Below are 25129 nucleotides of genomic sequence, written 5' to 3'. Positions count from 1 at the left end.
GTGGCATTGCCAGTCAATCACAAAGAAATAAACCCTGTGAAAGTTGAAACAATATTGTCTGGAAGGAGGTCACGCCCAGTCAAAACAACGCTTCCAGAAAATGTTTTAATCTTCAGAGAGTTTATTTCTTTGTACATGTAGTCACAGTCCCTCTATCACGACCCCCATGTAGTTGACTGAAATTACCATTAGATGAAAATTACACCTGACATGTTGGCAACTACTCAATTAAGATGGTGTCTAGTTCCCATATTGCCAACGCTTCAACGCAAACCACTGTAACATAGAGACATACAACTGATTTTGTTTTGGCAACAATCTCCCATGTACATATACATATAAACTATTGAATCACTACATGTAAGTCATCAACTAAATACCTAAATTCAATGCATTGGCCAAATAATTATGCTTGTACCATGGATTAGAAATTGGGTCACCAAATATTTCTCCTGACTGACTTACCTATTTGTAATCCTACAGTTGAAGTTAAAAAAGTTGCTCTCTGAGTCATTTCTCCAGTTTTCCATGACCAACAGGAAAAGATTGGTTTTAGGCAAAGCCGTCAGGTAGTAAAAGCCAGATTTGCAGGGTCCAGTGATATTCCCTGTTATCATTCCGCTCGGACCTGAAGACAAATCAGTGTTCTTGTTATGGGCAGTGAAGAACTTGTAAATTTGACCGTGATTTTGCACGTCATTGTAGCCATTGGTATATCACAACAAGTTGACAGTTACTGGAACAAGTAACCCTTAAAGGCCAGTAGCCTGTAATTTTTGGAAATGTTTCAACTACATTTGTTTTTTGGTGTCAACTACAGTTCTTATTCTACTCCCTAAAAGCATGTTGAGATATACAGTATTCAGCTTGTCAACTCAGCCTGTGCATGTGTCAACAGCATTGTTATTGTTGACAATGAATTGTAGTCTGGACTAGAATTCACATGTAAACAACAACAATGAACTTAACACATACAGACGCTGTGCTCTCCCTGGCCTTTCGAAATTGTTAGTAAAGTTACGAATTCGGTTCAAAAAATATTAGTAAGCACAAATTATGTAATGCTGAGGCCGCCCATTTTCAACAAGCACTTTTGGTACTCAATAAATGATTTTAAGGGGATAGCAATGATGAATGATTTCATTATAGACAAATTTCTTCCTTGTCTCAATAAAGTGTGGAGGCATCATGGGTCAGTGGCTAGAGCAGTGGACTCGCGATCAAAGGATGGTGAGTTCGAGCCCCAGCATGGCCATGGTGCTGTATCCTTGAGCAAGGCACTTTATTCCTCATTGCTTCTCCCCACCCAGGAGTGATGGGTACCTGGTAGGACAGAGGTTGTTATGTGTGCGTTTAGCTCTGCTGCGCTTATTGGCTGCACATGTGAGCTGTTGTTTGCTCCCCAGGGAGTTGAGTGGTATCATATTAGGTCCAGTGACCAGGGGTAATAATAATTGTAAAGCGCCTTGATCAAATGTACTTGTGGATATGTGTGCTATATAAGAACCCAATATTATTATCATATTATTATTAAAGGAAAATGAAAAATTCCTTTTTAGTTTTTTTTTGACACTCATAGTTTGATACATTTTCAAAAGATCCATTGAATAACACAGTACATCATGGGTCATGAATGCTTGTAACATTGAAATTTCTTCCTTGTCTCAATAAAGTGTGTCATTTGGTCAACCGGCCCATGAATGTTATTCAATTAATCGACCTTTATTACACAAAATAACATTTTCAAGTATATCGTAACTCCCTTTGTGTGTGTAGTCAGTGGTTGATGATTATATATATTAATATATGAAGTGGTCATTAATATTATCAGTGTTTGCACAAGTTTTAGATGCTAGAAAATCTGTCCCCTGTTTTTGATATTTGGAAAGCTCTGTTACTTTGAAAGTACCGACCGGTATGCATGTCATCCATAGACCTGTACTGGATGGTGCCTCTATAGCTGCAGTCATTATGCCATGTTCTAAAATTCCTTTAAAACAACCATGGATCAGAACATTTGGCAGTCTGTGGTTTCGCACAAAGTTTGCCTCATTATAACCGTAAATTTCAGTACGCAAACTGAGACTGGTGATCCTGCTGATGTTTTCTTAGAGACAGTTATACTTTTAAAACGCTGCAGGTGATAGTCATTTATTTTCTTTTGTCTGGATAAACGTTTTCGTCTTGGGACTGTGCACAGCATTGTCTCTGGATCATCAAAGAAAACTATCTGTATTCATAACATTTGCTGAGACAGTTTCTTGTAAAATATTTTGAAGGAAACCTATTAAAATTGGCAAGTTCACTGAAAAATTCAATCTGCAGATCGTCAAATGGCAAATCTATGACAACTAAGATTTCCCGCTAAGATTTCCGGCTCGCTTCCACCTCCTCCATGCACAGAAAAACACTTTAAGGTACGTTGTTCAACCATGCGCGGTCCAGACTGTAGTTCGACTGTCTTTCAGGCTGACTGTTCTTGATCTCTTCTCGGCGGGTTCATTGTATCATATTTTTTCATAAGCTTATCAGTTGCCGTTTTTATGCCCAACTTTCTTTCCTAGCTGAGGATACTATCTATCTATAAAGCATTTGTAACTGCCCGCTTCCCTCGATCCGCTTCAACCGTCCATTCGGAAAGTTGACAGCATGTGAGTGTTTGGGGGTCTCGAAACTACCGTAATGCAATAACACACCAGTATGAGAGTACACGACCTGGGGATCTTGAAACCTTTTCGCGCATGCTCATGTTGTCACAGGTCAAAGTCCAAAGCTAGCTATCACCATGTGTCGCTACGCTTATGATATAGGGGCAGAGTAGTTTTTGAAAGACGAGATATGACAGTATTTCCCAGGAATTCATAATCTTGACCGAAAATCAGGCTTCAAAAATACCAAAATTGTTCGTAAATGGCCGATCGGGCATTTATTTTTTTTCGTAAATTTTCATTTTTGTTCGTAATTTACGAATGTTACGAGCGACAGCGAGAGCACAGAGACGCCATGTTGACAGGCTAAAAAGCAGACGATTCAACATGCTTTGGTGAGCAGGGCAAAAACTTGCAATTACTTATAAAACAAAAGTAGCGAAAGAAGTCATCAAATGTTACAGCAAACCAAAGATAGAAAGAGACAACTGAAGTGTTACAAGGGTTCCCCATACTGTTTATTGAATGTTTCTAAAGCTTCAAAAACACACTGGAAATGATTTATGGTACATGATTTCACTGATTGAGAGTTCATAATTCATGACTAGATGAGTACCATGTAGCAATATACGTACAGCTGACAAGTTTAATGGAAAAGCTAAAGGACAGTGGGAACAATCTGCCTTATGTTTGCAATCTGCTGATTGGCTAACCAATTTACTGAATGAATGGATGTACATGTATTTACTGACTGATTGACTAATTGCCTGCTTTCTCAGTTTTATCTTATGGCTACTTACCGAGAGCTGAGCTGTTGGCCTGGTAACCAACAACATCCTGTATACAGCCAAAATTATTCGAAAATGACGGAATTGGTCCCTTATTCCGGAAGTAGTCATCCAACTCTTCCGGAGTCTTGGCTATTCCTTCAAGTGTCACCTGAAACATTAAAAAAATTCACTCTGGGAATATCATGTGAATAAAAACAAAATAAAAACGTGAACTGAACTCCAGATAAAATGGCACCGTTGCACCCAATACCTGGTAAAATATTACTACTCAACAGAATAAACGGATTTCATTTCAGAAATGCAGATACAGAGACTGCCAATTTACAATGCACCAGTAGCTGCAACTCCCCATGAAGTGATGAACACTGAATTTTATTCAAAGGTAAGCTCAGCCAGTCAGTAGTCACCTGGCCCCCTAGTGTCAAATGAATTTATCCTGAAGGTACCGGTGTGTACATACAGCCAAATGGGGTCCCATTAAAGAGTCCGTGCTCTGAATGCAATATTAAGTGGAATTTATACTCTTACAGATCATAGATTAGATCATAGACAGAAGAGAGGTCTCTACTATCTATGATTAGATGCATAACCCTCTTGTCTCATAGCATACAATGTACATCCCAGTATTACCAGTACATGTACCAGTACTTTCTAGTGCAATTTTCATATTCTCTATAATATTAGCAGCAATACTATGAATAACAGCATTCAGAAATGTCCAACCTCATCAGGTTTCTATATGTATGCACACAGGTCTGGTAAAAGTGTAAAAAAAAGCTGCATATATTTTTGTGACCAAGATAAATTCTGATTTAAACTATTTTGATTATTTTATTGAGCCACCCTTTTTATCAAGGTAGTTTAGTTTAACCCAATTATTTAAAAAATAGCGTCAATGACACTGTAGCTCCCATCCTGGACTATCTAGTGTTTGTTCTCTGGTCAGATATTTGAACATGTGTGAAAGGGATAAAGTGCATGAAGTGAGTATTAAATGTAATGTAATGGAGACAGTGAAATATGTTTAATGTATTTATTCAGAATATAGAATGGAAAAAATACAGAATTAGAAATATCGAATACTGTGATACAACCATTAACTCAACAAGCCATTGACAATGACAAAGTCCCCACTTGCAATAGGAGTATTAGTCTTGATGGGGCAGGGAAATGTGGTCATTAAGAAGTATCACTGAAGTGTGTTGAGATCTATGGGCACATAGGTCTATGTTGTTGTTCCCAATTTGAAACACATGAGGCTTGTCTAAGTTATGGTTCTAAATCGAGAAAAAAGATCAGACCTCTAGCAGTATTGGCCAGCCAAGAAATACATATGCGCATAATAAACGAGGTACAAGATGTGACATCTTAAGGTCTAATTTCCTATCAAAATTAGAGGGTATAGAACTTGTGGTTACTGAGATATGCATATATATGTATAATCAAGGTCAAAGGTCATCGAGGTCACATGACATTTTGAAAAAAAAATTATATTGCTAATTAATCCCTATATGCCAAAAAATCAGACCTCTAGCTCTATTCGCTTGCCCAGAATTAGATGTGTGCATAATTAATGAGGTAAAGCGTGTGTTGTCATAAGGTCTCCAATCCTACTAAATACAAAGGACATAGCACTTGTGGTTATTTATTGACATAAACATATATTTTAGGTAAAAGGTCATCGAGGTCACATGACATTTGGTCAAAAATTTTCTCTCCTATAGTTATCCCTATATACCAAAAACCAGACATCCAGCTCTATTGGCTTGCTCAGAATTAGATATGTGCATAATTAATGAGGTACAGTATGTGGTGTCATAAGGTGTCCAATCATACCAAATATCAAGGGTGTAGCACTTGTGGTTACTGAGTTATAGACAAATATGTATATTTGAGGTCAAAGGTCACCGAAGTCACGTGACATTCTGTCAAAAAAATTGTATTGCTAAGTTATCCCTATATACCAAAAATCAGACCTCTAGCTCTATTGGCTTGCTCAAAATTAGATATGCACATAATTAATGAGGTACAATATGTGGCGTCATAAGGTGTCCCAACATACCATACATGAAGGGTGTAGCACTTGTGGTTACTGAGTTATGGACAAATATGTATATTTGAGGTCAAAGGTCACCGAGGTCATGTGACATTTTGTCAAAAAAATTGTATTGCTAATTTTTATTTTTCGTGGCCTTATACATGGGAGTCTATGGAGATCTGCCTTATACATAGGAGTCTATGGACGTGTAAACTAAAAATATGCAAATTTCACCACGATTTGCCCAAATTTGGGAAAGGTCATTCCTATGCACTTCCATACCAAGTTTCAAATCAATCGGACTTGTGGTTTCAGAGAAGAAGATTTTTTGACCAAAAATGGGAGAAAATTACAAAAAAATTCATGAAAAATAGCAAATCCAAGATACTGACCCAAGATGTGCACAATCATTTCAGGTCAGCCCAAAGTACTTACATGCTAATTTTTCATGTAATCTGCTCAGTGGTTATTGAGTTTTTCAATTTTGACTGTTTTTTCATTTTTTCACTTAATTTGCATATTTTTGGCAATGACAACTTCATTTGAACAAAATCTCATCTACAGCCCATCATCCATGTACACACCAAATATCAAGATGAAATGTGCAGCGGTTTTGGAGTTTTTGATGTTGACGGACAGACATACAGACATACAGACAGTTCCCTAGCCTATAAGAATAGCTTCCATTGCCATATATACATATGGCTATGGGAGCTAAAAACAAGGAGGTTGAAACAATCAACGTTGATAAAGGGGTGAGCAGGGATGCTATATGACATGCTGTACCTTAGGTGCATATGGCGAAACACTGCAAGAGCCTTGGAAATCTATCTGTTCCTTTCTCTGAAAGAAGTTGTGCTTGTAGATGAGTTCGTGCATGACCTCCCCTTCTTTCTTGCCGAACGACACTCTCTTGTACTGTCGCTCATCAAGGTTGCTGGCGTGGATGAACTCAGGATCGGTCACCAGGTTAGCAAAGTTGTCAAACAGGTAGCACCTATGGGGAAAACAGGAAACTCTAGTTGAGTGACAAATTTGGTAAGTCTAAATGGCAGTCACGCTATGACATTTTTTCCCTGCTAATATAGGTGTGCTTGAAAGGGGGGGGGGGGTAAGACAGAAAGATCAAAAGACACTACCATAATAGAAAAAGACAGAAACACAAACACTCACAGCGTGTGTATAACAGGGATATCTGTACAGATGTGAGTGAACACAAACATATTTGTGTTATCACCTGTTGGTGTCTGTATCTATGAACTTCAAAGCGGAATACATAAATAGAATATACCACAATATTATAGTGGCACTGATCGCAAATGACGTCATTTGTTCTCATTAATAAGCATAAATATTTGTCTGCATTTTCTGCAAGATTGATGAAAACAAAATCTGCCAGTGTTACAATGGATACTAAAAATCCACACACTAATTTGTATGAATTTATGGCTCAGACTACAAGCTGCAACATCAGCCACGCATGCAGCTAAAACAGTTCTCCAAATTTTGGGTAGCATTGTCCGATGTTGCTAGCATGCAGCTATATTAAGTAACAAACCTGAAAGCGCATTGATAAAGGCAGGGTTTGTCAGATTAGACAGTAATATTTAAAAAAGATGCAAGAACTTCCAAAGACCTTAGTAATACTAACATGAAAATCACAGTAAAAAAACGACTTTCTCATCATTCGCCAAATACCAGCAATGAAATATATGTGATGTGATAGAGAACGGCTGATCACCTTGTCTGGCAACCTTCATCCCCATTAGGGCATGTGTACTTTGAGCCACATGGTTTACAGCCGTCAGACATGGTCTCGTAGACGTTGGTGTGGAAGTCGTTGTAGAGGATGTCAAGAGCTGTGACCGCCTCCACTTTCTCTGATGCGCATCGGGAGAGTTCCATTTCATAGCCAGGGGCTGTACTGATGTAGCATTTCCCTGTGGACGGAGAGAGATGGAGAGATAAAGAAAGGTGGATATATTGAGTCTGAAAAGAGTTAAGTCATTGCTGGAGTGCATTCAAAACTTAAAACTCCATTTTCATTTGCATATCATACATCCACTTATTCAATTGAAAATAACAGGAATGGCTACACACCATATGGCAGCACAAAAGCTAATTTATTCTATCATTATCTATTTTACTACAAATGTAAACTCATGCATAGTTGTCTGAACCTTGTAGCAATTACTCCAAGCATTGTGGGTGAGAAACAATTGTGAGGGGTGAGGTATCAGGTTTGGTTTATGTGGCAAACAGATTTACTGGTGAAGACATCTTTTGCAGTTACATGAATCTATACGAACTGTATTGATTTTGTATGCGCAATGGAAGCTTGTATTCTATTCTACTGGTATTCACAGCATGATTTAGTCAGAAACAATTTTCCTTTTCAGACAGGACCCTAATTACAGGGAAGTCTACATACATATTAATAGGTTTCACAGAGTTTGTTTTGAGGGTCAGTGCTCATGCTCAATGAGACAGAAATGTTGATCATCAGGTTACACTCACGGATACTTTTAAGGTAGTTCGAAAGTGAAAGACTTAAACTTTTGCTCAAACTTTCCTTAAGGAATCTTTCAACCATTCTCTTTCAAAATCAAGAAAAAAGATCAGGGGTCATCATGTAAATTTTGATACTAGAGAAATAGATAACCCAAGATTTACTGATTATTTAAAATTCAAAATGGCTGTAATCCCTGTGTTAACTTTATGGAAAAAAATAAAGTTTCAAATTTCGAAAACAAAGCACATAAAAAGTTTTCTTACACCAAGAGCTTTAAAATGAACCCCAACCAGTGGTATATCAGAAAAGAATTGTAAAAGTTTGAGAGTCCAAATATCTGTCCCCGAGGTGTGTTCTACCTTAATGTATGAAGAATCCCAAAATTGCACATTTTTGCTCCTTCATTATTACTTACCCGCAACACACTCTTCATCCGTGTCACAGACACATCCCCCTGGTTTCTTGCCCCTAACACTATCACACAGCTCTTTGGTCTGTTCTGGCATTCCTTCAAATATGGCCTGAGAGATGCTGATGATTTTGCCGACTCCAGCAGCGTCCATGTAGGCAGTGGATATGGCAGTTTTGTCGGGGTTGGTCATGGTACGATGGAACCATGGCCGTCTGAAAAACATGTCAAAAGTTATTGTTTCTTATTTTTTGAAAGGTGGCTAGAGACATAAACCAATTTCCAACATGTAACCACAGTAGTGTTGTGCTAACTATTGCTATCTTACGGTAGTAATGCGCCTCAAAAGTAAAAGACTTAAAACTTTCGCTCAAATTTTCCTAAAGGAATCTTTCAACCATTCACTTTCAAAATCAAGAATAAAAATCGGGGGTCACCGTGCAAAGTTTGGTACTAGAGAGACAAATTACCCAAGATTTACCGATATTAGAAATTCAAAATGGCTGCCATCCCTGTGTTAACTCTATGGAGAAAAAGTACGGTAAGTTCTTGAGTTCAAAAAACTAAGATGGTGAAGGCTTTTCTTACTCAAAGAGCTTCAAAATGAACCCCTATAAATGGTAGATCAGAAAAGAATTGTGAAATTCAAAGTTTGAGAGTCCAAAGATCTGTCCCCGAGGCGCATTCTACCTTAACCCTTTCACCACCATGGTTGGATCCCCAACGTACTGTTATTGATGGGGATTATGGACCTGTTTACAGGGAATTGGGGGTGAACCACTTTTAATGAAATTAGCAGTACAAAAACCTGATAACAAAACTTAGAGCAATGTCAGTTTGAGTTAATGTTATGTGCAATTAGAGAGAGCGATGAAACTAGCAACTCACTTGGGTTTCTTTGCAGCAATCCTTGCCCATTGCTATGATATAAGAAGGCCTTATCATTCTTTATATTACCAAAGAATGCAACTGTGAACAGCTTTATTTCACTGCGGTCTGCACTTTCATTCAAGGATCGGAGACAATGATTTTTCCAAAAATCGTTCACATCCAGTATCAAGCAAAACAAGCATTGCTCAAGATATCTAAACTCAATGGCCAGCACGATTTTTTCTTTAGGTTAGCTTCATAGGTACCAAACCCGGAATTGGATATAGCCCTGAAGAATATCAGTGTTCACCTTGAATTTCAAAAGTGGTTGAAGAGGTCAGAGAGGATGGTGTAATGAGATCAAATGAGAAATACATGACCGCAGGTTTATCAATATATGTGAATGAAAACTGGTTACGCACATCAAGTACATTACAAATTCAGGAACTCTTTATGCAGATGAGATACTACTAGTAGGGTCAAAGGTTACTGCCTGATGCAAACTGACACATTTCTACAATAAATGTAAAATGATGACAAGATATCTTTGATAAGCAGTTCAGTATTTTAAGATAAGGTATATTTGAATGACTTACTTGGTTGGGTCGTAAGTTCTTCGAGATCTGTGACCAGGATAGGTACGGAAGGTACCACTTCGACAGCCGCAGTACGTCCATTTGACATCTTTCAATAATTCAAACTTGCGGTTCTTCCATATTTCTTCAATTTGAGATGTGATTAGAACATCAGCTCTGTTGGCATATTGCCAGAAACGTGAATAAGCTTTTTATCAAAACAAGGTAGATTTTTAACAATAACATCTATTTCAACTGTAATGCTCATGTTGAAACAACTCTGCTCTATATCACTTTGGGCCAGATTGTGGCAATGCGTGATAGCGAGTGTGTGTGTGTTCTTTATGAATTCTACAGTGTGTGGAGGGGTCTCTAAATTTTTAACAACTGTAGCTTGGTCATTGAACCCCTCTTTATTAAGGAGTGGGGATTTAGTGGAGCAGTTTTGACTGTGATGTCTTCGCTAGGTGACTGGGTGCCATATATATGTTTAGAGTTTGAATCCCATCGAGAATTAACTGTATTTCCTATAGGACAGACAAGGTCAATAGTGTAGGAATCAAATAGGAATCCTACAAATAAGGTCATTCAGGACTCCTACAAGGTTCTTCTAGGGAACCCCATGTAGGCCCTATAGGATTCATACAGAAATCCTACACTTTTACGGAAGAGAACCATGTAGAATTGCTATATGACCACTAAATAGGATTCCTGTATGATTCCTATACCATCGATCTTGTCTGTCCTACAGACAACATTCCAAACTACTACATGTACATGTATATCCCTATCTTATAGGAATCATCAGGCTTTATCTTACAAGAATCTTAAAGAATTTTTTTGTGAATGCTGGAAAGAGTGGCCGACTGTTTTAAAAAGTTCTCATCATAAATTTTGTTATCATTAATCTACAATTATGCTAATTTGTTTCCTATGTCTTTGAAATGGGAACCATTTTCTCACCGTATGTTCTTTTCGAAGATACTGCCCTCTGTGCAATCCTTGGCAGTGTCGTTGCCATTCATGAACAGATGAGCAGTCACTGTCTTGTTGGCCAAGTCCTCATCAAACAGGTAAGAGTTCGGATCACAGTAACACTTCGGTGCCAGCATGAAGGAACTGTGTTTGTATGAAACTCTGAGTCCAGGATACTTCCGTTCTTTGGTTTTCACATCCAATTCTTCATAAACTTCTATATTTTACCCGAAAAAAATTATGACATTGTTTTCTCATATTTGAAAACCAAATCACCAAAATTATTGATAAGTACAGTAATTGTAATATCTTTATTTTGTAATGCACTGATTTGATTTTCTGTTAATGCCCTGATGTGCGTTTGATCTTTAAACACAGCCTTCATATACTGACATGTGACGCAATTTGATATTGTTGATAAAATGATTTATATCTGCAAATATTGTCAGCCACCCACAGTGCAGGATTAACATCCACATAAATGGTCTGTGTAGAGAAACTACATGTAAATGCTGGATATCCACACCGAATCCTGTAGCAAAATGGTGATGTAAGTCTAACGTCAGTATGGTAATTACACTGACTTACCTGGTAAGACACTCCTTCCCAGTGGGCTGTCGTACTCTATCAGAAGATTAAAGTAACTGACCGGCAACTTTTTCCGCAGAGTGTCATCAGGTTCGTGGGTTCGTCTGAAAGTCTAAGATGACATAAATAACAGATACAGATCAACTTATTAAAATTCACATTTACAACAGAGATAAATGCAGAAATACATACCTCAAAATTAAAAGACTTAAATTGAACCATTTCTAAAAGAAAACTTTCAACAATTTTCTTAACAAAGCAGGAATAAAAGTTTGTGTGCAAAATTGTTTGCCCTATCTTCTTTTGTGGCTTAGTCAGACTTTTGATAAACCAAATTAAAATATCTGGAAACAGTCCTCTTGAGTGCCATTTGAGCAAGATCAAAAGTAATTTCCTGCATGTTAAAGAAATTAGCATCGCTGAAAGCTGTAAAAATTGTATAGGAATTCTTACCATATCAGAATCGGCCAGGTTGAAGGCAAATGCATAGACGGAGTCGTTGAGGGCAGTATAGTAGTAGCTTGCTGGTTGCTGGGTCAATTTAACTCCGTCAGCAAAGTCACCCTGGAAGGAAAAAAGGACAAAGATGTTATGAAAACTGGGTAAGAATCTTTCAACTTCAAAGTACTGTCGCCTGAGTGACACTGACATGGAGAACGATGGATCAAGTAAAGCAACTGAATGTACAAAAGGAAGTGCCCCCACCCTCCAAAAAACCTACCACACTATAGATAATTCATCGACAACCAACAGGTGAATGCATTTTCTTTAGGTTCCCCTCTGCTAAACGTAACCCTGACCATTTAATTACTGACAATTGATAACTACATCCTCTTAGTTCTCCTGATACACATGCTTGCAAGGATAAGTAGCATCTCTGCAAACTTTGTGGGCACTCAGCACTTAATGATTAAGAAAAGAAAAATAATACGACTACTTGAAATTTGTCTTGTATAAAACTCACTTTTGGCAGGCCTCTGTAGGCATTCTCTATTCTCAGATATCCACTGTCACCTCTCTTCATGGCATCCTCCACAGATGTGAACTCCTCAGGCCTGCCCTCTCTCTGTTCCAGTTGGGATATTGGAATGAAGATTGGATCATCCACAAGCTGTGAAGAAAGTAAATAGCGCCCCCATACAAATTATATTTAAACCTTTGTTTTTTTGTAGCAGGTAAGTACACCCCCCATCACAATTTCGTTCTAAAATGTCATTGGTTTATAAGATGGAAAACAGTCAGAAATGCCTATTACAAGTAATTTTCACAGTAAAATAAGTGCATCTCATAATGCATAAAAACATTTGCATTTGAATAGTATTATTATCAGAAGACTGTGGGCTAAGATATTGGAAGGCCACTTAACAGAAAAAACTAGTTGTTAACCAAAACTCTTTGATTAAATTGGACTTTACCACAGGAAAACTTTATGTCATCATTTTAATACACACACAAACACACACATCCATGAACACTTAAAAATTTTGTCTCTCATATACATGTGCATATATGTGTGTGTGTATATATACACAGATAGATAGATATATATATTGATGAGAACAGAAAGAATATTCGTAGAAGTCTTCAACCACAGAATACTTAAATTCCTCACCACATTCCAGACAATGTGTGTGTACATTTGACCTCCATAGACTGATATATAAAGCACACAGAATGTGTGTGTATGTTTGATCTCCATAGACTGACAGATAAAAGCACATAAAAATTTCAAACAAGGCAATGTTTACAATCTTACATTACTGCTTGGTTTCATGAGTGGATGGAAGATTGTCTCTCCTTCATTGTTGATCAGGAAGGCATACACACTGCCCCATTGCTCATTGACTATCAAATTCTCAATTTCCTCCAGAGTGGCGTCAATTCCTGCAACTCCAATCACCCTGGAAACAAAAGATCAAAGCAAATTTGAATCCACTTCTTGCATTAATGATGACACACAGCAAAATTGAAATTTTCACATACTTCAGAGCGTAGGGAAAGAAAGGCATTGATAATATAGATCTATGAGCGAAATATTATAAGCAAAGTCTATTTTTACTTGAAAACTGTTTCCTTTCTTAAATTCTGTCATTCATAGGTTCATATTCCCATATTGTGCCTCATTGAGAGTATGTTCACTTGTATATGACTATGCAGATCAAACGATCTTCAACAAGATCCATTAAAAAACGAAATGTAAAAAGGAACATCCAGACTAAAGAAAATCTAGACTAAAGCCTATGATTGCATATAAAACATTGGACAGTTTATACAGAAAATTGAATATAATATTGCAAACAGAAAGATCAAACTAATTATCATATAAAGAAATGTAGAAGTTTCTTGAGACTTGTAAAATAACCTGATCGAAAGCCTGATATGTCTTTATTTTTTTCTTTACAATGATTATGTGAGTGAATTCTAGCTTTTCAGACTCTTCTTAATTTATTAGACTATGGTAACCATTGATAATTTTTGTTAATACTGACTTGAATAAAAATTATTTAAAATTTAAAAATTTTTTTTGACATGATAAGGTATCTCATCAATGCCTTTCATAGTACGGATTGGCTTGTAGAAGTATTTGAACTTGAATTTCACATAATTTTGGAGATGTCAAAGGCACAAAATTGACGGTCAATAAAATTTAACTTGATTGGATGACTTAGATGTACTCACTTGTTTGTTTCTTTGCTGACAGCTGGTATCGCTATGGTAACCATTAAGCCAAGGCCCCAGGCATCCAGGTACGGTGACGTCCACAATCCACTGGTGCCCTCAGTGTTCGAAGACAGAAATTCAAAGTAGTTGTTCATCTGAGAGATCAGGTTATTTCCACTCAACAGTTTCTTCATGCTTCCTCTGTTGTCGCACGCCAGTTTTCCGGGAAATTCTTCTCCGTCATCGATGGTCAGGTAACTGAAGATACGGGCCTGTCATGAAAAAAGAGAAAATGTACAGTATATTGCGGATATGTGTTTCACAGAAATTCCCTCTTCAGTTAGTATACATGTATGTGCTTCAAAAGTGAAAGACTTAACATTTGCTCAAACTTTCCTCAATGAATCTTTCAACCATTCTCTTACCAAATCAAGATTAAAATTCAGGAGTCGCCATGCAAAGTTTGGAACTGGTGAACAAATTACCTAGTATTTTTACAAATTTTTGAAATTCAAAATGGCTGCCACCCCTGTGTTAACTCTATGGGGGAAATAAAATGGTTGATTTTCAAAAATTAATATGGTGAATATTTTTTACTCTAAGAGCTTTAAAATGAGCCTCATGAAGTGGTGGATCAGAAAAGAATTGTTAAAATTTGAGAGTCCAAATTATCTGTCTCCGAGTCACATTCTAACTTCTTCACACTACTTACTGCCATCACCACATCCCAATTCCTTTGTGTTTTATTTCTTTTGAAAGGGTCTGATTTTGCCATTGTGAACAAAAGAACCTTAACTACTGTGTCTCCGTTAGGAAAAAAGATTACAATATTGCAAAAAAGTTTACAAAAAAACTGATTGTTAATCATCATGGAAATACAGTGAGGAAATATCATGACAGGAAATAAACTGAAAATTCATAGATATCTCATTTTCATTCAGACATGATCTAAAGAAATTTATATCTATAATTCCTTCAAAGAGAGGAAGATCTTGCCTGATCTACAGCAGGTGTATTTACACATGAATTGTACGTATTCTGTGACTATGGGAAAGTAATCATGCTGTCTATGGTTGGGTCTTGTTTGGCATTTCCTTTACTTCAGGATTTAGTTGAATTTTTTCCTTTTTCTTGTGATTGATGTCAGGGGTACCTGTTTTTTTTTAGTGTTGGATTGATTAACACAAGACCAGGGTGAAATGGATGACTATGCCTTACACCATGTCATCAAAATCAAGAATACAAGCATCTCTGCAAACGAGATGACAAATTCTGCAATACATTTTATACATTTCTGTAATAGTTGAGCAAATGAGGGTCTGGGGTTGGCATGAGGCAGAAGGGAGAGAACTGCAACCATTTTTATTCTATCCTCTAAATGAGATACACACACATTGCTCACTGAAACTCACTCACACACCTACATGTATGCAGCTAGGGGGGAAACGGGGGAAATTCTGAACCCTGTCACAAATCATATAGTAGATGTCCCTCAAACTTTTCCATTGTACAAGTATGGTAGAGAGAGAGAGACCGTGGGTAAAGATAACACTTCAATATCTCACCTTGGGTATGAGTCCTTCATTGAGTTCCTTGACTTGATTCCACACCTTCTCCCAGCTGTACTTACATATGGGACCCGGAACATATCCACTCCTGGTGTAGTATCCTGGGAATAAAGTCCATGTGTAAAATACATGTAGGTGCAATGCAATGGATGATACTGGTTTAACATTACACACCAGCCATTTGGTCTATTTGTAAATTTTCAATTAACACATGAATTACTTTGCCCATAGATATGGCATATTTTGTTATGTACACACGATGAATGGCCAAGTCTCATCGATATTTTCTCACAAACACTGTAACAGTTATCTTTGTTCACATATATTTTCAATTCAACTGCAAATTTTATTACCACAATTTCAACATTAGTACAGTGTTGTCTATAAAAAACAAAAAAACAAACTTTACTACAAAAATTTAAAAAAAACAAACATTTTGTTTAAAGTCCACAGATTCATAAAAATTAAATTTCCCCTTTTGAAATTTCCCTTGAAATTGTGTCAAGAAAATAACTGAAGAGAAGAAGTCCAGATGTATGAAAGAACATGCAGATCTTCAATGAAGAGTTTGTAATTATTTTTATTACCTGGTCCACATCTAACAGGTTCTCCATCCGTGTCTTTGCCGTCAGTAATGACAATTATGAAAGACTGACATCCAGTCCTGGTAATGCTTGATAGCAATTCAAATGATTTATCAAATGCTTTCCTGAAAAGAAACGGAAATGTTGAAATATAAACTTATATACACAGATTGATTATAAATCCCTGTGCCCTTGACAATACTTATTATTAAAAGGTAGAATGCGCCTCGAGGAATATTTGGACTCTCAAACATTTTGAATTTCAAATATCGCTAAATCTTTGGTTATTTGTTTCTCTAGTACCAAATTTTGCACAGTGACCCCTGATTTTTATTCTTGATTTTTAAAGATGATAGTGAAAGGAGGAAAGTTTGAGCAAAAGTTTAAGACTTTCACTTTTGAGGCACATACTTCCTTAAGTCATGTTGAAAAGCAATACAGTCCTCACTGTAATCATGTACTGTAGTATGTGTTATTGCATGAATTTAAGTGACTAAATCCAGCACCAAGGGTTGGAATCCTGACAGTTTCACTGACAATGTGGTTTAATAACAGGAATCCAAAACATCTCTCTCAAGATTGGGTGGCATTTTTCAGTGAGTAAAATTCAAAAAGACACAGCTAATGGGCCTTTAATGTCATAAATAAATTACACTGGACTTTATATGGAAATATCCATTGGGTTCACTTACTGTAATTCACTCGTACCACCTGGTTTGAGATTTTCCAATTTTTCTTTCAAATCTTTCCTGTGTGCAGTGGATGCTGGCACTAATCTGTCGTCTTGGCAACTCAAAATTTCAGTGGAGAAGAAATGCCACCTGAAATCGCAATCAATCAAATCACTATAAATGCAACTCAACATATCCAGAATGCTTTACAAATATAACAAATAAATAAAATTTTGGTATTTACATTCTAAATCCCCACCTAGTGGTCCTCATCTTCATTCCCAGTAAGACCAGGATAAGTTTTTTGTTTCGCAGAGTTAGTGAATTCTTTGCTTTGTATCCACTCAAAATTTTCACAGACAGATGGGTAGGCGGTTCAAAACCACACACGCAAAATTTTACACACGCAAGTTTTATATCTGTTTGATTCTTCCCATGTGATATGACTGCCCGTTCAAGAATTACCGTAGTAGGAACTTCGTTTTTCACCTCCATGATTTACACACTACAAATGTGACATTTTGCAAGCATGCAGGCATTTTAATTATACAATTTGACATTCTGCAAGCTTACAGGCATTTTAATGATAAAATACCTACATGGTAAAATCCTATTCAAACTCAGTGTGTTTTTTGTCGTGACAATATCTACTTTGGCCTAACATAGTGGCACAGATGTTCAAAATACAGGACTGTCAAATTTACCGACAAAAGCCAAGAGCTCATACCACTGGATTTCATAACTCCAGTACATCAACAAAAAACCCAATAGTTGAAGGAAGTATTATGATAAACAAGTCATCGTTGATGACACAGTCCCCACTTGTTAATTGGTACTTTGATTACAGGTCCTCAGAGAGGATAGAGTCCTCTTCATTAGGTCTGTGATAAAAATACTTTTAAATAAATTCGCTTGATACATGTCTGAGTTGTAGTTCAAGACATGGAAAAATCTTAATAAAATTGCCACCTAGCGGCCATATTGGATCGTATCACAAAACAAATCAATGTGCATATGTATGACATAGGTCAATGTCCTTGTACCAACTTTGATTAAAATCGGTTGAGATATGCCTGAGTTATGGCTTTGTACATGAAAAAATCATAACAAAATGGCCGCACAGCAGCCATATTGGATCGTATCACAAAACAAATTAAGGTGCATATGTATGACATTGGTCAATCTCCTTGTAACAACTTTGAATAAATTTGCTTGATACATGTATGAGTTATGGTTCTGGACATGAAAAAACGTAATAAAATGGCCACACGGCGGTCATATTGGATCGTATCACAAAACAAATCAATGTGCATGTGCATGACATATGTCAATGTCCTTGTACCAAGTTTGAATAAAATCGGTTGAGATATGCCAGAGTTATGGCTCTGTACATGAAAAAATCGTAACAAAATGGCCGCACGGCGGCCATATTGGATGGTATCACAAAACAAATTGATGTGCATAGCTATGACATTTGTCAATGTCCTTGTACCAACTTTGAATAAAATCTGTTGAAACATGCCTGAGTAATGACTCTGTACATGAAAAAATCGTAATAAAATGGCCGCCTGGTGGCCATATTGGATTGTATCACAAAACAAATTGATGTTCATATGTATGACATAGGTCAATGTCCTTGTACCAAGTTTGAATAAAATCGGTTGAGATATGTCTGAGTTATGGCTCTGTACATGAAAAAATCGTAACAAAATGGCCGCACGGCGGCTATATTGGATCGTATCACCAAAAAAATTGACATGCATATCTATGACATTGGTCAATGTCCTTGTACTAACTTTGAATAAAATCAGTTGAAACATGCCTGAGTTATGGTTCTGTACATGAAAAAATCGTAATAAAATGGCCGCCTGGCAGCCATATTGGATCGTATCACAAAACAAATCGACGTACATCTGTATGACATATGAAGTTATCCTTGTACCAAGTTTGAATGAAATTGCTCCTGGCATCTCTGAGATATCTGCGTGAACGAACGGACGGACGGACGCACGCACGCACGGACATGACCAAACCTATAAGTCCCCCCGGACGGTGTCCATGGGGACTAACAACTGCAGTGTCTGAACAATTCCAGCTAATTTATCTCTTAACTGATTAACTTTGATCTTAATCTTACTTTCCAACTTCGTCCCAATGACTGGCTCTGGCACAGATCACATTCACGTAGTCTTGTTTGGTCAGTGTGTTGAGTATCGTCTTGACAACAGCCTTGCCGATGTCAAATTTCTTACCGACCATTGAGTGACTGCAATAGAGAATCAGTAAGTAAACACTGGGAAAAAAGTTTTTCAGACAAAGCCATAAGATACACATGGCCAAAGAAAGCCATATTTTCATGTGAAGTGACTTTCAAGGTAGGTTTTTTAAAAATTACTCTTAACAATACCGGTACACATACACTAGTATTAAAATAATACAAATATTCGTAAAATGTCTTTTTTAAGTAGAAAAAGAGCATCAAGCTGTCACAGCTGATGAAACTAAACTCTGACTGCCCATGCAACTCTATAAAACAAAAGAATTCAAATTACTAGTCCCTAGGTGGCGCTGTGGGCAAACCAAAACCACAGATCAATCATTCTGAGGGTTAATCTTGTAATGTAAGGAAGAGGACACCTAGAAATGTCTAGCTCACAACTAAAAACTGCCAATCGCTACATGAATTATCTTTGAGGAATTACAGAATGTGCAGATAAGTATCAATGAATGGTACCATTTAATGCATATCACCTGTATTTTCACACTATGTTAAACTTTACAATGTATGAATAACTCCAAGAAGTCATTGTTTTGCAGTTGGTCTATGATTACGTCTTATCACAAAATGGATCTGTAAAGAACTGATCAATCTGATAAAAATCAAATGTAGAGATCATACCATTTCCATGTTTTCTTGCCCCTTGCTGTTCTCTGATAGTTACCTCACTACATCCAACACACTGCCATAGGAGATGGCGTTCAAATCTCGCCCTTTGCAGCAGCCGATCAGCTGTTAATCTCTTTTCTATTGGTCGGCTGTCCTGGCTGATGGGCAACATTTGAATGCGATATCCTATAGCAGTGGGTAAGATGTAGTGAACTAACGAGCAGCTAATGAGAACAGCAACGAACAAGCACAGGCGGTAATGTTACCGTGTGTACAATCTGATTTTGACCAGATTGGAGTACCGATAGCATCAACAAAAGATTAAGTTGTTCGTATTGTCTATTCTGCCCTTCATAAGACGTCAATGATGTAAACGTTTAAGCTGCAATAACTCTTGTCATTCTTGCCATTTGTGGAATATAGTCGAAAATCACACCGACCTGCAATCTAGAATGATGACCACATCTTTGGGGCCACTCGTTGCAGCAATGTACCACGGACGAACTCTCGGATCATAGTCATTGTAGAACCCTGCAAAATTTGTGTCCCATTCACGTCCTGGGTACATCCTCAGAATGCCATCTTTGGATCCGAAGTACTGCCACCTTTGACATATCAGGAAGAAATTTGTGGTTGAAGTAAACTGTACATTTACACAAATGCTCTGTGATTGGCTTGAAGTCTTATTAGAAAACTAAATGAGAAACATCAGCTATTGAATATTTTATTTTATTAAACCTTGTTTAATATGGAACAATCTTGTATATATATATGTACTACACCTACATATGAAAGAAGCAGCAAATTATATGGCAGAACCAAATTATTTGGCAGGCTGTAGACAGCACTGCCACATACTGACCAGTGTCTTTGTTGAGAGACTTGGCTGATAAACTTGGCCTGGGTGGAAGTTATTTTACAAGAATATATAAAAGCAACAGTACTGGAAAATGTTTGAAATATTACCAGTCCTGCAGTTCTAAGACTGTGTGTGCCCTAATCTTACTATAAAAACTATACGAGTTGTTGTAGTCAAAGTTAACTCACAGACCTGAGGAGTTTATCTTGCAGAGTGTTGTTGCGGAACACAGCGTCAAGTCCGTATGTGTACAGGACAGTGTTGATGGTTGCATTGTTGTCTCTGGGCACTTCATCAGAGATCTTCACCACACTGTTGTGAGAGTTCACATTCTGTTTGAAGTAACTGAAAGATTGAAACGGAAAATAGTGAAAAATAATTAATGGGATAAAATTGCTGTTTTCAGTGTGTATTTCAGTGTCATACATTACTTTCAACACTACACATCAATCTGGATTGAAAGATTCAAGAAAATGCTAACACCAAATATGACTGAAGGCATGGTGTTCCCAGTAGGATTATCACATTTATATAAATATGGGGGAAAAAAGGTTTAGTCAATTTTGATAGTCGTAAAGTACAGTTACACAATAACACAGTGTTTTTCATGTGCGTGGCAAGCCATGTTGGTGGTCTTACTGCCCCAGCACTGTCGGTAAACTTGATAGAACAACGTGATTGGTTGGTTCTTACAAGACCTTGTTGGAGAGCAGATATTCAACACAGCCCTGTTTTGCCATGGATAAGGTTAAATATAGCGCAGAATCCATACAGTACTGAGTGAATCTTTCAATCTGTACAGACCAACATGAACTCAAATCATGTACACGTATAGTTGCAATAATGTGCATAAATGCAAAGGTTCACAAAATTGTAAGTCAATCCTTTGGCTACAAGCATATACTTTCATCACAGATTTCTAGCTTTTATTCTGTAAATACAGTTGAAAATATACTGGTAGTTTGTTAATCCTACACTCAGAATGTTCTAAATTTCTGATAAAGTAAGCCTCATTTCTCAAACAATACAAAACTTGGTACAAATATTACCCATAGATGGTGACTTTGTTCTGTCAATTCGACTGTCCCTTATGGCCTCATCAAAGCAAAATTTATACACTGTACATGAGCAAAAGGTAATGATCATTTTGACTATTTCATCGGCTTTATTTAATAGTGAGCACAGCACATTGTTTACAATATACAAAATGTTGGCTGGCAAAACCTTGTAACGAAAGATTAAATTTGAAAAAATTGAGGAAGAAAAAACATAAAGAGAAATAGTGTTGCAAACATCTTTATGTTGCCTTGCAAAACATGAAATTACTTCAAAATCTAAACAGAAAGCAAGTGTTTCACTATTTTGTCTTCTTGTCAAAGTGATCATTGGTATTGTAAGATAGTTTCCATGGCAACAACTGGTTCACAAGGTAACTGAACTACAACCTTGAAGAAAGAGATGTACTTCTAAGACAGTACATGTATGTATGCTGCACTCCAGACATCACTTACAATCCTTACATACCAATCGTTACACATAAATTTTGACAACTGATTCTCATCTCGGACACTACGAGAGTACGGGGACCTATAAAACGTTATTACATGGAACTTCCCCTGACACTGTCAACCATTAAACACTATCTAGCTATCAGTTCTTATCATATACTTTTATTGTACCATCTCCGCATTCAATGAAAGATTGTACAGAGAATATGCATAGAATGTTTGAATACCCAGTATCTAGCCTGTGGGTACCCGTACACAGTGTATGCTGTACTGTACAGTCTGAGGTTCATAAATATTCTAGAAATAAAGGGCGACGTCCTGACCGTTAACGTTTATTTATGGGCAAGGGCGAGAGGAAAGCCAAAAATTTATGGGCGAGGCTCATCAAGCCCCGTTAATTTTGGCTTTCCTCTCACCCTTGCCATTAAATAAACGTTAATGGTCATGAGGGAGGAAAACTGTCAAAATTTACGAAAGTTTCCTGCGCGAAAGACAGTGGGGCCCCAGAACTTGTATTACTCAAATTTTGTATTCACTGAACAGTGACAAGCAAACAAGCAAACACCATAAGTGCTCAGATATTCTTGAAAGCAAACAGAAAGCTGCATTTAGACAAAACACTAACAAATGAATTATCGGGACGACTGAAGATTAGAGGACACACCTTTGGTCGCGACCTAAAGGAGATTTCTTAGGGGCTCTAAATAAAAGTGATAGTATGAGTGGACTCCCTAGGTTACTAACAATTCGAACAAAATGTCTCACGTGCCCACTAATCTTCAGTGTTGCTGAATTATCTGTAATTTTGGGCAATTCAAATGTAATATTAAGGGAAAAAAGATTAAAATGATCAACCATCGATGAAAATGGTCTTTTTATTTTGTAAATTCTGAATAAACTTACGGACTGAAAGTGAGAGGTACTGGCAGTCTGTTTGGGATATCGGAATCCTTATAGATGTGCAACGGCAAGTCTTGGAGTCTCTTGTATTTCACTTCTTCCGCTTTTCTGTAATTATCATCATGGAACTGAACCACAGCATCAGCTATACGCTAAATAAAATCAAACACGTCATTGACAATGACATAGTCCCCACTTGTAATAGGAGTATTAGTTTTGATGGGGCAGGGAAATGTGGTCATTAAGAAGTATCACTGGAGTGTATATGTTGAGATCTATGGGCACATAGGTCTATGTCATTGTTCCCAATTTGAAACACATGAGGCATGTCTAAGTTATGGTTCTAAATCGGGAAAAAAGATCAGACCTCTAGCTGTATTGGCCAGCCAAGAAATACATATGCGCATAATAATGAGGTACAAGATGTGACATCTTAAGGTCTAATATCCTATCAGAATTGGAGGGTATAGAACTTGTGGTTACTGAGTTATGCATATATATGTATAATCAAGGTCAAACGTCATAAAGTCACGTGACATTTTGAAAAAAAATTGTATTGCTAATTAATCCCTATATGCCAAAAATCAGACCTCTAGCTCTATTCCCTTGGCCAGAATTAGATGTGTGCATAATTAATGAGGTAAAGCATGTGTTGTCATAAGGTCTCCCATCCTACTAAATATAAAGGACATAGCACTTGTGGTTACGTATTTATCGACATAAACGTATATTTTAGGTCAAAGGTCATCGAGGTCACATGACATTTGGTCAAAAAATTGCTATCCTATAGTTATCCCGAGATACTGTGAACCGGGAAATTATCCGCTCAGTTTTTATTTTCACGCAATTTCGCGCTCGGTCACAAGCGCGAAATTAAAACTGCGCGGTTGAATTGCCACATGCGACAATAATACTAAGTACTTCCGTATTGTGTACGTACTGTCAGTAAACACACAAGCACACACACGTTACGAGATGGGACGCAACATTGTATTTTATAACACGTTCTTACAGAGAAATCATGCCTCTTTCTTTCATGCATTAGTTTTACATCATCGTAAGGTACTGGTGAATTATGTTACGTTTCGTTTTAGAACTTCAATTACCAGAGTACTAGAACTAGTATTATTTCATTCTTTATCTTTTTATCGACATTGACTACATCATCAAGACTACACACACACGCACAGACGTTCTCACAACGTAACGAAATAAAACTGCCACAACGACTGTCTCTGTAAATGTACTTGTATTTATTGTAAATGTAAATTGAGAGCGCAGTTGTACATTCTTATCACTGAAATTACAGAATACTTCTATGAAAAAATGAATCATTTGAAAAATATCAGGTTAAGTAAAAGTTTGAAGTTTACATTAATACTTGCAAGGAAAAGAAATTGGTTGAAAATACTGCAGGTAAATTTGAATTCGTCCGGTAGTATTGCACTTCGTCAATTTGTTTTCTAAAAGTCTATCGTCCTACTCGCGATCGCGCAAATCTCGCAAACGGTCAGTGATGCCAGCATCGCGAAAACCAGGACGTGGAGCAGCCGTTGAGCCATCAGATTTCTTCAAGTAGCGAAACATTGCCATGATGATTTGTAGAACTGCTGTGTTTTAGCGAGTAATCAGTGACAAACTCTAGTACACAACTGGCGATTTCACCGTATTGCAGCTCAATTTATCCACATTTTTTGCATTAATTACCATCAAGAAGGTAACACATTGACACTTGTGCTTTTGGAAATGCACTTACACTTGATGGCGGCTTGTTCTTTGACTACGGGCCGACTTTTGTTTCATGTGATCTAGTGAGTTGTCTAAATTGCAAAACTTAACGCCTTCATATGTCAGAAATCGCCGCTCTTAAATTCATTGGCTCTTGATGAAATAGAGATGCGAGCGGTACTTCGTGTGTGATTACTAGTTGATTGACATTTTTTTACCGCTTTCAGTTCTGACGAAGCACGCATGTAGCTTTCACTGCTTGATAGAATCGGTGATCGGATCATGATTGACAGAGTTACTGTCCAATTTACGTCTCGTCGATTAATGAAATCCATAACAGTGTCGTCAAGCGTCTGA

General features: G+C 37.2%; 1 protein-coding gene across 1 annotated transcript in view; it reads right to left on the bottom strand.

Annotated features, from left to right (window-relative positions):
- Positions 1–25129, bottom strand: part of LOC139133088 (voltage-dependent calcium channel subunit alpha-2/delta-2-like) — a 54156-nt gene that overhangs the window by 8868 nt on the left and 20159 nt on the right. The window contains exons 4-22 of the mRNA XM_070699506.1: positions 23048–23196; positions 20829–20981; positions 20218–20382; positions 19028–19156; positions 16912–17040; positions 16223–16344; positions 15633–15736; positions 14086–14339; positions 13163–13307; positions 12371–12517; positions 11860–11970; positions 11407–11518; positions 10807–11035; positions 9865–10020; positions 8405–8613; positions 7219–7417; positions 6264–6474; positions 3449–3587; positions 466–628 (exon numbers count right to left, since the gene is read on the bottom strand). Of these exons, the coding sequence (XP_070555607.1) occupies positions 466–628; positions 3449–3587; positions 6264–6474; positions 7219–7417; positions 8405–8613; positions 9865–10020; positions 10807–11035; positions 11407–11518; positions 11860–11970; positions 12371–12517; positions 13163–13307; positions 14086–14339; positions 15633–15736; positions 16223–16344; positions 16912–17040; positions 19028–19156; positions 20218–20382; positions 20829–20981; positions 23048–23196 (3026 nt within the window). The remainder of the gene's footprint in view (positions 1–465; positions 629–3448; positions 3588–6263; positions 6475–7218; positions 7418–8404; positions 8614–9864; positions 10021–10806; positions 11036–11406; positions 11519–11859; positions 11971–12370; positions 12518–13162; positions 13308–14085; positions 14340–15632; positions 15737–16222; positions 16345–16911; positions 17041–19027; positions 19157–20217; positions 20383–20828; positions 20982–23047; positions 23197–25129) is intronic.

The sequence above is a fragment of the Ptychodera flava genome, chromosome 5 (assembly GCF_041260155.1).
Source record: "Ptychodera flava strain L36383 chromosome 5, AS_Pfla_20210202, whole genome shotgun sequence".
NCBI classification, from domain to species: domain Eukaryota; kingdom Metazoa; phylum Hemichordata; class Enteropneusta; family Ptychoderidae; genus Ptychodera; species Ptychodera flava.
The sequence above is the reverse complement of the archived record's forward strand: the minus strand, read 5'-3'. Positions and strand labels throughout refer to the sequence as shown.